This window comes from Babylonia areolata, chromosome 15, assembly GCF_041734735.1.
Source record: "Babylonia areolata isolate BAREFJ2019XMU chromosome 15, ASM4173473v1, whole genome shotgun sequence".
Classification (NCBI taxonomy): Eukaryota; Metazoa; Mollusca; class Gastropoda; order Neogastropoda; family Buccinidae; genus Babylonia; species Babylonia areolata.
In genome coordinates, this window is record NC_134890.1 from 28,408,738 (window position 1) to 28,421,481 (window position 12,744).

Sequence of the window (12,744 nt, forward strand, 5' to 3'; positions counted from 1 at the left end):
ATCAGCAAGAACAGCATTTCACCAGATCCAGCGAAAGTGGAGGCCATCATGACCATGTCAGATCCAACCAATGTGCCTGAGTTGAGGAGGATGCTTGGCATGATTAACTTCCTTGGTCGCCACTTGCCCAACCTGTCAACTGTACTCCAGCCAGTGACACAACTTCTGAAGAAGGATCATCCATGGTCATGGGGTCCGGCACAGATCAAGGCCATGACCACTGTGAAGAAGATGCTTACCTCGACACCAACACTGGCATTCTACGATCCGAGGAAGCCAACCATAGTGAGTGCAGATGTGAGCAGTTATGGGATCGGAGGTGTGCTGTTGCAGGAACACCCCGAAGGCATCAAAGCTGTCGCATACTGTTCAAGAACTCTGACTCCTGCCGAATGCAGATATGCCCAGACTGAGAAAGAGACACTGGCAGCAGTCTGGTATATGATAAGTTCAACAGATACCTGGTAGGCCTGGAAAATGTGAGGCTTCAGACAGATCACAAGCCCCTCGTGCCCATCATCAACTACAAAGATCTCCAAGATACGCCCGTACGATGTCAGAGAATGCTGATGCGTCTCATGAGATTCAGCATCAGAGCCCAGTACATGCCCGGGAAGAAGCTCATCGTAGATGCTCTATCCCGCAGCCCTCAGTCCACCACTGGAAAACAAGAAGAGGCCACTGTGCTGATTGAAGATGTGGAAGCCTACCTCCACAGTGGACATTTCCTGGTCTTGCGCAGCGTCAGACAAACGCATGCAAGAAATTGCAGAGGAATCAAGAAAAGACAGATTGATCCAAGAAGCACTTCATTACACACGCGAAGGATGGCCACAATATGTGACCAGTGCTGAGGATGGGTTGTGTGACTACTATGCAGTTCGCAGTGAACTCAGCGAGCATCAGGGTCTTCTCACCGCATCGTTGTTCCAGCTCCGCTACACGACAACATCCTATGCAGAATCCATGAAGGCCATCAAGGGATCACAAAGTGCAGAGAGAGGGTGAAGGCAGCAGTCTGGTGGCCCGGAATTGGTGCCAGAATCAAGAAGATGGTGGAAGAATGCAAGCATTGCCAGGAGAAGAGGCCCAAGCAGCCCAAAGAGCCATTGATTACAACAGAGCTACCCCAACGAGCATTCCAGAAGTGTGACACAGATCTATGTGAATTCAAGGGACAGTCATACCTCATCTTTGTGGATTACTACTCTTGCTACTTAGAGCTGGCTCACCTGAAGAAGATCACCACAACAAAAGTCATGAAGAACATGAAAGACATTTTCGCACGTCAGGGTATCCCTGAGATACTTGTCACCGATAATGGAAAGCAGTTCACGTCAAAATAGTTCCAGATTTTTGCAACAAAATGGGGATTTAAACATGTCACTACAAGTCCACATTACCCACAGGTGAACAGTGAAGCCGAGTGAGCCGTACAGACAGCAAAGAAGATACTGTCGCAAGACAATCCAGCTCTCGCGATTCTCATCTACAGCGACACGCCAGCTGAAGCTACAGGCTACAGCCCAGCACAGTTTGCATCAGGAAGAAGTCTGAGAACCACACTCCCAACACTGTCTGAAAACCTCGAGCCCAGAGTCTGTGAGAAATCAGCAGCAGCAGCCAGTAATGCAAAGGCAAAGAAGAAGAACAAACAGGCATTCGACAAGCGTCACGGAGTGCGGCCTTTAGACACATCGCTACACCCAGTACAGTGGATACTCCGTTCCTTTGGCCACCTCCCCTCACCTCAAAACATACATATTCTCCACATCCATAACAATTTTCCCTATCAATAACACATATATCCCTATCAACATACATATTCTCCACATCCATAACAATTTTCCCTATCAATAACACATATATCCCTATCAACATACACATTTTCGACAACAACAACACACATCCCCCCCCCACCCACCCCACCAAAAACACATTTTTTACCAACATACACATTATTCATGCCAGCAACACATTTTTCCTACCAACAACACACATATCCCTATCAACATACACAGTCTCAAGATCAACAACACACATTTTCCCAACCAACAACACAGTTATCCCTATCAACATACACATTCTCGACAACAACACACATCCCCCACTACCAAAAACACATATCTTTATTATCTTCAGTGGTGCTGTACGTCTGTTGTAAGCAGTACATTACCGTGGTACAGTGGAAAGACTGCCACGTGACAAACATGACGAACGACTCACAGTCAAACATCAGAGAGGTCCTCGGTTTCTTCACTGTAAAACAAGACAAAAAAACAAATTCAAATGCTCATGTTTAGATTCATTGAACAACACCAACAAAAGCAAATAAAAACTGAACGAAACTGCTAAACTTTGAGAGATTTTGACAACCAAAAAAAATTGGCAGTTTTGCACGTGTTGGAATCTTCTTCTCTTCTTCTTCTTCTGCGTTCATGGGCTGCAACTCCCACGTTCACTCATATACATGCGAGTGGGCTTTTACGTGTATAACCGTTTTTACCCTGCCATGTAGGCAGCCATACTCCGTTTTCGGGGGTGTGCATGCTGGGTATGTTCTTGTTTCCATAACGCTGACATGGATTACAGGATCTTTAACGTGCGTATTTGATATTCTGCTTGCGTATACATACGAAGGGGGTTCAGGCACAAGCAGGTCTGCACATATGTTGACCTGGGAGATCGTAAAAATCTCCACCCTTTACCCACCAGGCACCGTCACCGTGATTCGAACCTGGGACCACCAGATTGAAAGTCCAACGCTTTAACCATTCGGCTACTGCACCCATCATGTGTTGGAATCAAAGACTTGACTTATATGACTGGAAAAAGGAGCTAAGGAGTCCGTCAACTGGCTGTAAAATGTGGTGTGCATGTGACAGGCAATCCTTTCAACATTCATAACCATCCTGTAAACAAACATTAAAAAAAACTGATTTCTTTTCCTCATCTGTTTACCAGCTTTCTTTCTTCCCTGTTACATTTATATTTCATTTTGACAGCATGCAAAAGATATCATCAAAATTTTAAAAGCCTGCACCAGACTGTGTTGAAATCATGGAAACAGGACAAAAACTGTCATATTCAGTACTGCCAACAGTGGTTAAAAAAAACAACAACAAAGAAACAAATATAATAACAGAGATGGAACCAGAAACACCTACATATACTTATGACAGTGAATTACAAAATAAGGCACATGATTTCTTCCACATGTGTTTGTGTGTGCAACTGCATGCATGTGTGTGTGTGTGTGTGTGTGTGTGTGTGTGTTCGTTCTTCAGTTTAACATCTTTTCACTGTAAGTGATATTAGATGATGGAAGGAAAAAAATTGAGTGGGAGGAGGGGAGGGGCGGGGGGAGGGAATTACTGTGTACGCATACAAGTAAATGAAAGTGTGTGTGTGTGTGTGTGTGTGTGTGTGTGTGTGTGTGTGTGTGTGTGTGTGTGTGTGTGTGTGTGTGTGTGTGTGTGTGTGTGTGTGAAAATTATTGATTTAAGTTTTGTTTATAAAAAAAAACAAAAAAAACAACATAACAATATAACATATTTCAAATGAAAAACTAACAACTATAACAGCGAACCAACTGGACTGTTTAACAAGGAGTTGAAAAAGTCATACATTAGCAATGGACTGCTGAAGATCATCAACACTGAAGATGATTTCAGTTCAGGGATTTGAGACTTTAACATATCGCAAGTTGGTATATGATCGGCTGTTATGTGAGCACCACAGATGCAAGAAACATTACTGACATATTTTGTCCTAAAACAATTCATTTTCCATCTGCAGATTAGAGAAATGATTTGCCTCTTATGAAAATCATTGTGGTAATGTTGTGTGTGTGTGTGTGTGTCGTTTTTTTTTCTTCTTGTGTGTTTTGTATCTGACAGACATGCTACTGTAAAGCACTCTGAAAGGTTTGAAAGCCCCGTATAAATGTAGTATTGTTAATATTACCATCAATTCTGCAACTGGTGTGCACAGAAACTGACCCTTGATTAAAGTGGAGTGTTTCACAAAAAGTCCACTGAATCATGGATTAACAATAAATAAAATAAAATAAAATAAAATAAAAGAGTCCTTCACAGAGAGAGAAAGAGAGAGCATACATGCCCACACATACACAGACACACAGACATAGACAAAATACATACATACAAACTCACATACACATGAACCACAAACATATACACAATGTCTCAACAATTTTCTTTTGACATAATTAACTTTTCGACCTATGCAACCTAAGCAGGTTACTATTAATAACCTCCCTTGCTCTAGGCAATGCACCATATGTTTGGGCATGTACAATATATGCCTGAACACAAGTAATGTATGACTGGGCATGTTTAACGGATGTCCTGCAACCAACACTAAGCAACAAATACATACTGTGAGAATGTGTGGTTCGCTTTCACAAGCATGGAGATTTGGCAGATAAATTTATGGCATGGATAAATATATCACTGCACAACAATGAGGTCTGTGTGTGTGTGTGTGTGTGTGTGTGTGTGTGCACGCGCGTGTGTGTGTAATGAAGTAATGTAAAACATGTAGTCTTCGAATCTGTTTCATGCTTTTGTGTGTTAAATCTTTTTTTTTTTTTCTTCTTCTTCCTCTTGTAATTAATTAAGTTTGTAAGTTATTGCGTGTTTGTGCATGTGTTTAATCTTTATTGTAAAGCGCTTTGAGCTCCCTTTAAGGGAGGAAAACCATTAACAATTATTCATTATTATTGTCATTATCGTTATTATTATTACAGCATGCAGTCACAATTCTGTGTTCACATAGCTCAGTCAGAACTCAGCAGTTTTGGTTTTCTCAACTGACATACAGCACCTTAAAACCTCAATTCATGCTGGTGGGTGACACGTGACCTGCAATGAGTGTTGAAAATAATGGGTTTTTTTTGTTTGCTTGTGTGTGTGTGTGTGTGTGTGTGTGTGTGTGTGTGTGTGTGTGTGAGTGTTCCAGTGTTTTGTTGGATGTCTGTACAGGTTTATGCATGTACGATTTTGTTTCAAATTGAAAAGCCATGTTTAATAGGTAATTTAAAAAAAAATTTTTTTTTTACACTGTTCAGCGTAGCCGATCACGTTTTACATAAAAAGGTGCTATATCAATTATCATTATTGTTTTATCAACATCATTATTATTTTTATTATCATTATCATCTTCATCATCATTCTTATTCTTAATATCATTGTTATCATCATCAACATTATTTATCATTATCATTATTGAACCTTTTCTCCAACTTCACAACAGACCATGTATGATATACAGAGTGTGCACCCAAAAATCAATATGTTATGAATTAAACAAGATAAAGAAACAATGTGAATTTTACAAGATAAAGAAAGTATGTGATCTAGCTAATTACATGAATGATTATCAATTTACCCTGCAAAAACTATCATCAGCATCACATATAAACTGATGCCTTAGCAGCTTGTTCCAAATCAGCTGTTATTAATTCATCCCATATTTATTATGAATTTTATTACATTACCCCATATACACAATGATCAGTGTATCTCATTAGCTATCATCTGGACACATATGACTCTGTGTGTGCGTGCGTGTGTGTGTGTGTGTGTGTGTGTGTGTGCGTGCACGCACGCACGCGTCTCTGTGTGTTTTGGTTATTCCCAGTGACGAGAATACAGGTACTGAGTTAACCAATAACTCATCAAATGATTGTAAAGAAAACAGGTCGCCTAAAATTGTACAGTTGATTACAGTAGCAATTCCGGTCAAGATAGGTGCAAACATACTTACCAACTGATATGATGATAACAAGCGTATAGAAGAAAGTCTAAAAATGGTTCTGAATTCTGGAGCTTGTACAAAACTAGACGTGTGGTTTAAATAATCTTTAATTATTCAACAATACACATGATTACAATGCCATGAATGACAAAAGAGCATCAACAAGCTTAAAGCTTATACTGTGCTCACAACGTTACACTTCAATTTTATCATGACGGCTGATGAACCATATTATGACATGTGGTAGGTGTAACTGCCAAACACTGGACCTGAATTTTACCCTGATATCAGTGCCTGGTAGACTAAGGGTGCAAAACAAAGAGGATTCAACTACCACCCAAAAGGTTTTTATAAACTTTAGTTTTTTGTCTTTGAAGAATCCTGCAGTCATTTTTGTCTTCTTCTACGGGTGCAATTTTTTTTTTTTTTTTTTCCCAATCGGGAGAAAGAATGGTTAAGATGCTCATCTGCCAACACAGTGTCTGTGAGGGTTTGGGTTTGAATCCTGGTCTTGCCCTTTCTCCCAAGTTTGACTGGAAAATCAAAACTGAGTGTCTGGTCTTTTGGATGTGGTGAGAAACTGAGGTCTTGTACGCAGCACACACTTGGTGCATTGAAAAAGAAGAACGCATGGCAACATAGGTGATGTCCTCTGGCAAAATTCTGTGGAGGGAATCCACTCTGATTGGTACACAACTATGTATGCATGCACTCAAGGCCTGACGAAGGGCATTGGGTTATGCTGCTGGTCAGGCATCTGCCTAAGATGTGGCGTGGTGTGTATGGATTTGTCTGAACGCAGTGATGCTTCCTTGAAAAAAATTAACCCCAAACTGACTGTTTTTTTCAGTTTCCCAGATCAACATATATGTGCAGACCTGCTTGCATTTTAATCATTTTCACGTGTCCACACATGCACAACATCCAGTATGAACATAAAAGATCCCCTGTAACCCGTTTGAGTGTTTGGTGGGTTGCAGAAAAAAACATTATTCCCAACATGCAAGCCCCTGAAAACGGAGCATAGCTGCCCTTGTGGTGGAATAAAAATGGCTTTTCATGTAAAAGCCCACTCCATACATGCGTGTGTGCGTGTGCACGTGTGCACGAGCGTGTTTGTGCACATGCAAAGCGAAATTCAATGTTCACTGTTTCAGTCATAATTTTCTTCTCTTACCTTCAGCCCATAAAAAAAATACACATTGCCAGCTTTCTTTCATATTCAGTATTTTGCTCAGCAAAATGAGAGAGAGAGAGGAGGGAGGGAGACAGAGAGACAGAGAGAGACACAGAGAGAGAGACAGAGAGAGAGAGAGAGAGAGACAAAGAGAGAGACACAGAGAGAGAGACACACAGAGAGAGACACAGAGAGAGACACAGAGAGACACACAGAGAGAGAGACACAGAGAGACACAGAGAGAGACACACAGAGAGAGACACACACAGACACACAGAGAGAGACACAGAGAGATCACACAGAGAGAGACACAGAGAGATCACAGAGAGAGAGAGAGAGAACAAGGGAAGAGTAACAACCATGTTAAAAAGTTCAGCAATTAGTTATTTTAATCAGTGACCATTCATCTGTTCTTTTTTCTTTTCATGCCCTTGTGGACTAGATGTTAAAAAAATAAAAAAAAAGATTTAAGAAAAAGATGGTTTTACTAACTCCACTACCATCGTGAAATAAAAAAAATTGTTTCATTTCATTCATCTTGGTGAGCCCTGGCCCAAAAATCAGTACACAGGCCCAGATACTTGTCTGTCCACGTGAACAGTTGTAGGGATCAGCAACTTCCCCACATTTAGATCCTGACTCAACAGGGAACAAGTGAAGTGCAGTACAGGGGGCAGGGACGGGTTTGTGGCTCAGTTCATGCTGGTGGTGTCAATTCAGGATAGGGTGGGTGACTGTCAATTCAGGATAGGGTGGGTGACTGTCAATTCAGGATACAGTGGATGACTGTCAGTTCAGGATAGGGTGGGTGACTGTCAATTCAGGATAGGGTGGATGAATGTCAGTTCAGGATGGGGTGGGTGACTGTCAATTCATACTGGTGGGTGACTGTCAGTTCAGGATAGGGTGGGTGACTGTCAATTCAGGATAGGGTGGGTGACTGTCAATTCATACTGGTGGGTGACTGTCAATTCAGGATAGGGTGGGTGACTGTTAATTCATACTGGTGGGTGACTGTCAATTCAGGATAGGGTGGGTGACTGTCAATTCATACTGGTGGGTGACTGTCAATGCAGGATAGGGTGGGTGACTGTCAATTCAGGATAGGGTGGGTGACTGTCGATTCAGGATAGGGTGGATGACTGTCAATTCAGGATTGGGTGGATGACTGTCAGTTCATACTGGTGGGTGACTGTCAATTCAGGATAGGGTGGATGACTGTCAATTCAGGATTGGGTGGGTGACTGTCAATTCAGGATAGGGTGGGTGACTGTCAATTCAGGATTGGGTGGATGACTGTCAATTCAGGATAGGGTGGGTGACTGTCAATTCAGGATAGGGTGGGTGACTGTCAATTCATACTGGTGGGTGACTGTCAATTCAGGATAGGGTGGGTGACTGTCGATTCAGGATAGGGTGGGTGACTGTCAATTCATACTGGTGGGTGACTGACAATTCAGGATAGGGTGGATGACTGTCAATTCAGGATAGGGTGGGTGACTGTCAATTCATACTGGTGGGTGACTGTCAATTCAGGATAGGGTGGGTGACTGTCGATTCAGGATAGGGTGGGTGACTGTCAATTCAGGATAGGGTGGGTGACTGTCGATTCAGGATAGGGTGGATGACTGTCAATTCAGGATAGGGTGGATGACTGTCAATTCAGGATAGGGTGGGTGACACTCGATTCATACTGGTGGGTGACTGTCAGTTCAGGATAGGGTGGGTGACACTCGATTCATACTGGTGGGTGACTGTCAGTTCAGGATAGGGTGGGTGACTGTCAATTCAGGATAGGGTGGGTGGCTGTCAATTCAGGATAGGGGGGGTGACACTCGATTCATACTGGTGGGTGACTGTCAGTTCAGGATAGGGTGGGTGACACTCGATTCATACTGGTGGGTGACTGTCAGTTCAGGATAGGGTGGGTGACACTCGATTCATACTGGTGGGTGACTGTCAGTTCAGGATAGGGTGACACTCGATTCATACTGGTGGGTGACTGTCAGTTCAGGATATGGTGGGTGACACTCGATTCATACTGGTGGGTGACTGTCAGTTCAGGATATGGTGGGTGACACTCGATTCATACTGGTGGGTGACTGTCAGTTGATAGGGTGGGTGACTGTCAATTCAGGATACAGTGGATGACTGTCAGGACAGGGTGGGTGACTGTCAATTCAGGGTGGGTGACTGTCAATTCAGGACAGGGTGGGTGACTGTCAATTCAGGATAGGGTGGGTGACTGTCAATTCAGGATAGGGTGGGTGACTGTCAATTCAGGATACAGTGGATGACTGTCAGGATAGGGTGGGTGACTGTCAATTCAGGATAGGGTGGGTGACTGTCAATTCAGGATTGGGTGGGTGACTGTCAATTCAGGATAGGGTGGGTGACTGTCAATTCAGGATACAGTGGATGACTGTCAGGATAGGGTGGGTGACTGTCAATTCAGGGTGGGTGACTGTCAATTCAGGATAGGGTGGGTGACTGTCAATTCAGGATAGGGTGGGTGACTGTCAATTCAGGATACAGTGGATGACTGTCAGGATTGGGTGGGTGACTGTCAATTCAGGGTGGGTGACTGTCAATTCAGGATAGGGTGGATGACTGTCACTTCAGGATTGGGTGGGTGGCTGTCACTTCAGGATAGGGTAGGTGGGTATCAGTTCATACTCACACCCTCACTCATGCTGATTGTGCCTAAAACAAGAGCAGCATGCAATAAGGTCAGCCAGGGTGGCATGCACATCAGGAGTAAGTACCAATGACATGTTAGCCAGCTGACTCTGGTGTAGGATTTTTCTTTTGTTTTTTAAAAACCAGACAATCACTTGAGTTTCTTCAGTTCAACGCATGCCATCACATTGATCAAATCATCAATTCATTTTGTGCAAGTGTCTGCATCTCTCAGGCCTGGTTGACACTGGGATATATTATGAAAGGAAATGAAGAGTACAGCCTTGTCATGTTGTCCCAAACCTAAACAGACCTCCATAGCAACATCGTCATCATCACCATCCTCCTCCAACTTCATCATCAATAAAAAATAAAAAAATTGTCCCAAAATGCTGTGGCCTTCCATGCCCTGCTTTCATGGTGACCTCACTTCCAATTTCCCTCCATTTCCATGCTTGGGCTAGTCCTGTCAAGGTCTTCGGCACTGGCAGATTCATGGGAGATTGTTGCTGGAGGGATGTGGTGGCAGTCTCCACTCTGGAAGGGATGCTCACTCAGTCTGGCTCCACGACTATGCAATTATTGTCGTCAGCAGGGGGCTTAGTAGGTGGTTTTCTAAGTATGTTAAATCACTAATGAACACCACTGAAGTCACTCAGCAGCAGTGCAGGGTCTCCTCTGGTGAGTGGCCTCCTGGCAACCTAACTTCAATACTGCCCTGTGCACTGCCTACATTGGGCCTGTGACTGGTGAACCTGGGTGTTGCTGTGAAACATGGACTCAAAATGAGCAGCGTGGGAGTAATGCCACTGAAACGATGCTGATGATGGGACATCAAAATAAAAATAAAAATAAAAGGGCAAAAAGAGCTATGAGAAGCAATGGTCAGTTGATAGTCAAACTTAATGAAAATTCTACTGATAATGTGTACAAGAAAAAACACACAAAGATAACACTTCTCAGGAGGAATTCAGCTCATTAATGAAAATTATTATGAAAAAAGCAGTAAAAGAGAGTGATAAAGCAGAAACACAAAATAATTTCTTTTCAAGTGTAATCCACTAGTGATATTACAAAGAATAGCCTCTAAGGTGTTAAGAGTGTGAGGAACAATGTTAAGAGTGTGAGGAACAATGTACTTAGAAACAAAGGCTTAGATATTTTAATGCCGTCCCTGAAAGGTTGAAGGCTGAAGGGAGACTGAAAATCTTTTTTTAATTTTTTTTATTTTTTTTTTTTTTAACAAACTTGATAAGGATTTAGATACATTAATCCTTTTGATAAAACCAAAAAAGATTAAAAAGGAATCCAAAACTCTCCATCAGATGCAGCAGGTTTAGTCAAGCGCTGTTTAGGAGTGAAAGCCATGAAGAATGCCTGGCAGACTGAAAAAAAAAGTATGTATAATAATAAAAAATATATAAAAATCCTTACCATAAGTGGTTCAGAAGCAACAGTTTTATAATTGGTTGTGGCACTGTGACAACATAATGTATAAGTTTTAGTGAGCTGGGACTCGTTCACACACTGTGATACCTCTGTGAAATCTGACACTACCAGCTGTGTTGTGTGGTGCGGTGTGGTGTTGCTTTGTGTTGTGATGTATTGTATAGCACAATACCAAGCTGACTGCACCAATCGTATTGTGCTGCATTTAACAAATGCGATACCAGGGTTTACGGTTTCATGTCAGTCATCAGTCAGGACCCATCGATATGACAGCTAGTCGGTCACTTGACTCATTAATTTTTCATAAAATCGGTCACGCTAACATGGTTTTTGTAGTTTGCTCTGACGGGCGCAATAGCCGAGTGGTTAAAGCGTTGGACTGTCAATCTGAGGGTCCCAGGTTCGAATCACGGTGACGGCGCCTGGTGGGTAAAGGGTGGAGATTTTTACGATCTCCCAGGTCAACATATGTGCAGACCTGCTAGTGCCTGAACCCCCTTCGTGTGTATATGCAAACAGAAGATCAAATACGCACGTTAAAGATCCTGTAATCCATGTAAGCGTTCGGTGGGTTATGGAAACAAGAACATACCCAGCATGCACACCCCCGAAAACGGAGTATGGCTGCCTACATGGTGGGGTAAAAACGGTCATACACGTAAAAGCCCACTCGTGCGCATACGAGTGAACGCAGAAGAAGAAGAAGAAGAGTAGTTTGCTCTTTTTCTCTTGCAAAACAATCGCACTGCAGTTTCTAACTCAGAAAAACATGAATACACACTGTTGTTGCTCTGCAGTTCCACACTGACCAGACACACATTGTGGAATAAAAATCAAAGCTTGGTACACAGCCAGGAAAGGGAATGAGGTACACTTACACAAAGCCATCGTTGCTTGTGAATTGTGCGGAATACAGCGCCAGTTTACATTTTTACTTTTCCACCAGTCTCCTCCGCTGAGGATGGCCTCTATACTTGTGGCTCACAGACAGGCCTTCCCTTCACGGGAACAACAGGCTTACAGATCACACTGACAGGCGCAGTGGCCGAGTGGTTAAAGTGGGCAAAGGGTGGAGATTTTTCCGATCTCCCAGGTCAACATATGTGCAGACCTGCTTGTGCCTGAACCCCCTTCGTGTGTATACACAAGCAGAAGATCTAAAACGCATGTTAAAGATCCTGTAATCCATGTCAGCGTTTGGTTGGTTGTGGAAACAAGAACATATGAAGCATGCACACCCCTGAAAATGGAGTATGGCTGCCTACATGGTGAGGCAAAAACTGTCATACACGTAAAAGCCCACTTGTGTCCATACAAGTGAATGTGGGAGTTGCAGCCCATGAACGAAGAAGAAGAAGACAGATCACGCTGAAAACTTCCAAACTCAACTCATTACCCCCCCAGATCCCCCTCCCCCTCCCTGCCATGCCCCTTCTCTTTTTACTGCCTTGAAACTGTCAAGGTCTTGCCAAAGGCAGAACTATGACACTTCTAACCCTTTCTTTTGAATGACAAAGTAATGTCTTCACAGAATCTGTATGTGTGAGTGTGTGTGTGTGTGTGTGTGTGTGTGTGTCTGTGTGTCAAGGTCTTGCCAAAGGCAGAACTATGACACTTCTAACCCTTTCTTTTGAATGACAAAGTAATGTCTTCACAGT

At 42.9% G+C, this 12,744-nt stretch overlaps 1 protein-coding gene across 7 annotated transcripts in view; it reads right to left on the minus strand.

Moving 5' to 3' along the window:
- Positions 1-1,984: 1,984 nt before the first annotated feature.
- Positions 1,985-12,744, minus strand: part of LOC143290528 (gamma-glutamylaminecyclotransferase-like) — a 50,212-nt gene continuing 39,452 nt past the window's right edge. For 5 of the 7 annotated variants that reach the window (XM_076600048.1, XM_076600047.1, XM_076600043.1 and 2 more), the window contains exons 5-6: positions 11,072-11,114; positions 1,985-2,259 (exon numbers count right to left, since the gene is read on the minus strand). In XM_076600048.1, coding sequence (XP_076456163.1) covers positions 2,257-2,259; positions 11,072-11,114 — 46 coding nt within the window. In that variant the 3' untranslated portion in view covers positions 1,985-2,256. Of the gene's footprint in view, positions 2,260-9,638; positions 9,662-11,071; positions 11,115-12,744 lie in introns of all 7 variants that reach the window. The other 2 variants (XM_076600045.1, XM_076600044.1) reach the window with 2 other exon arrangements.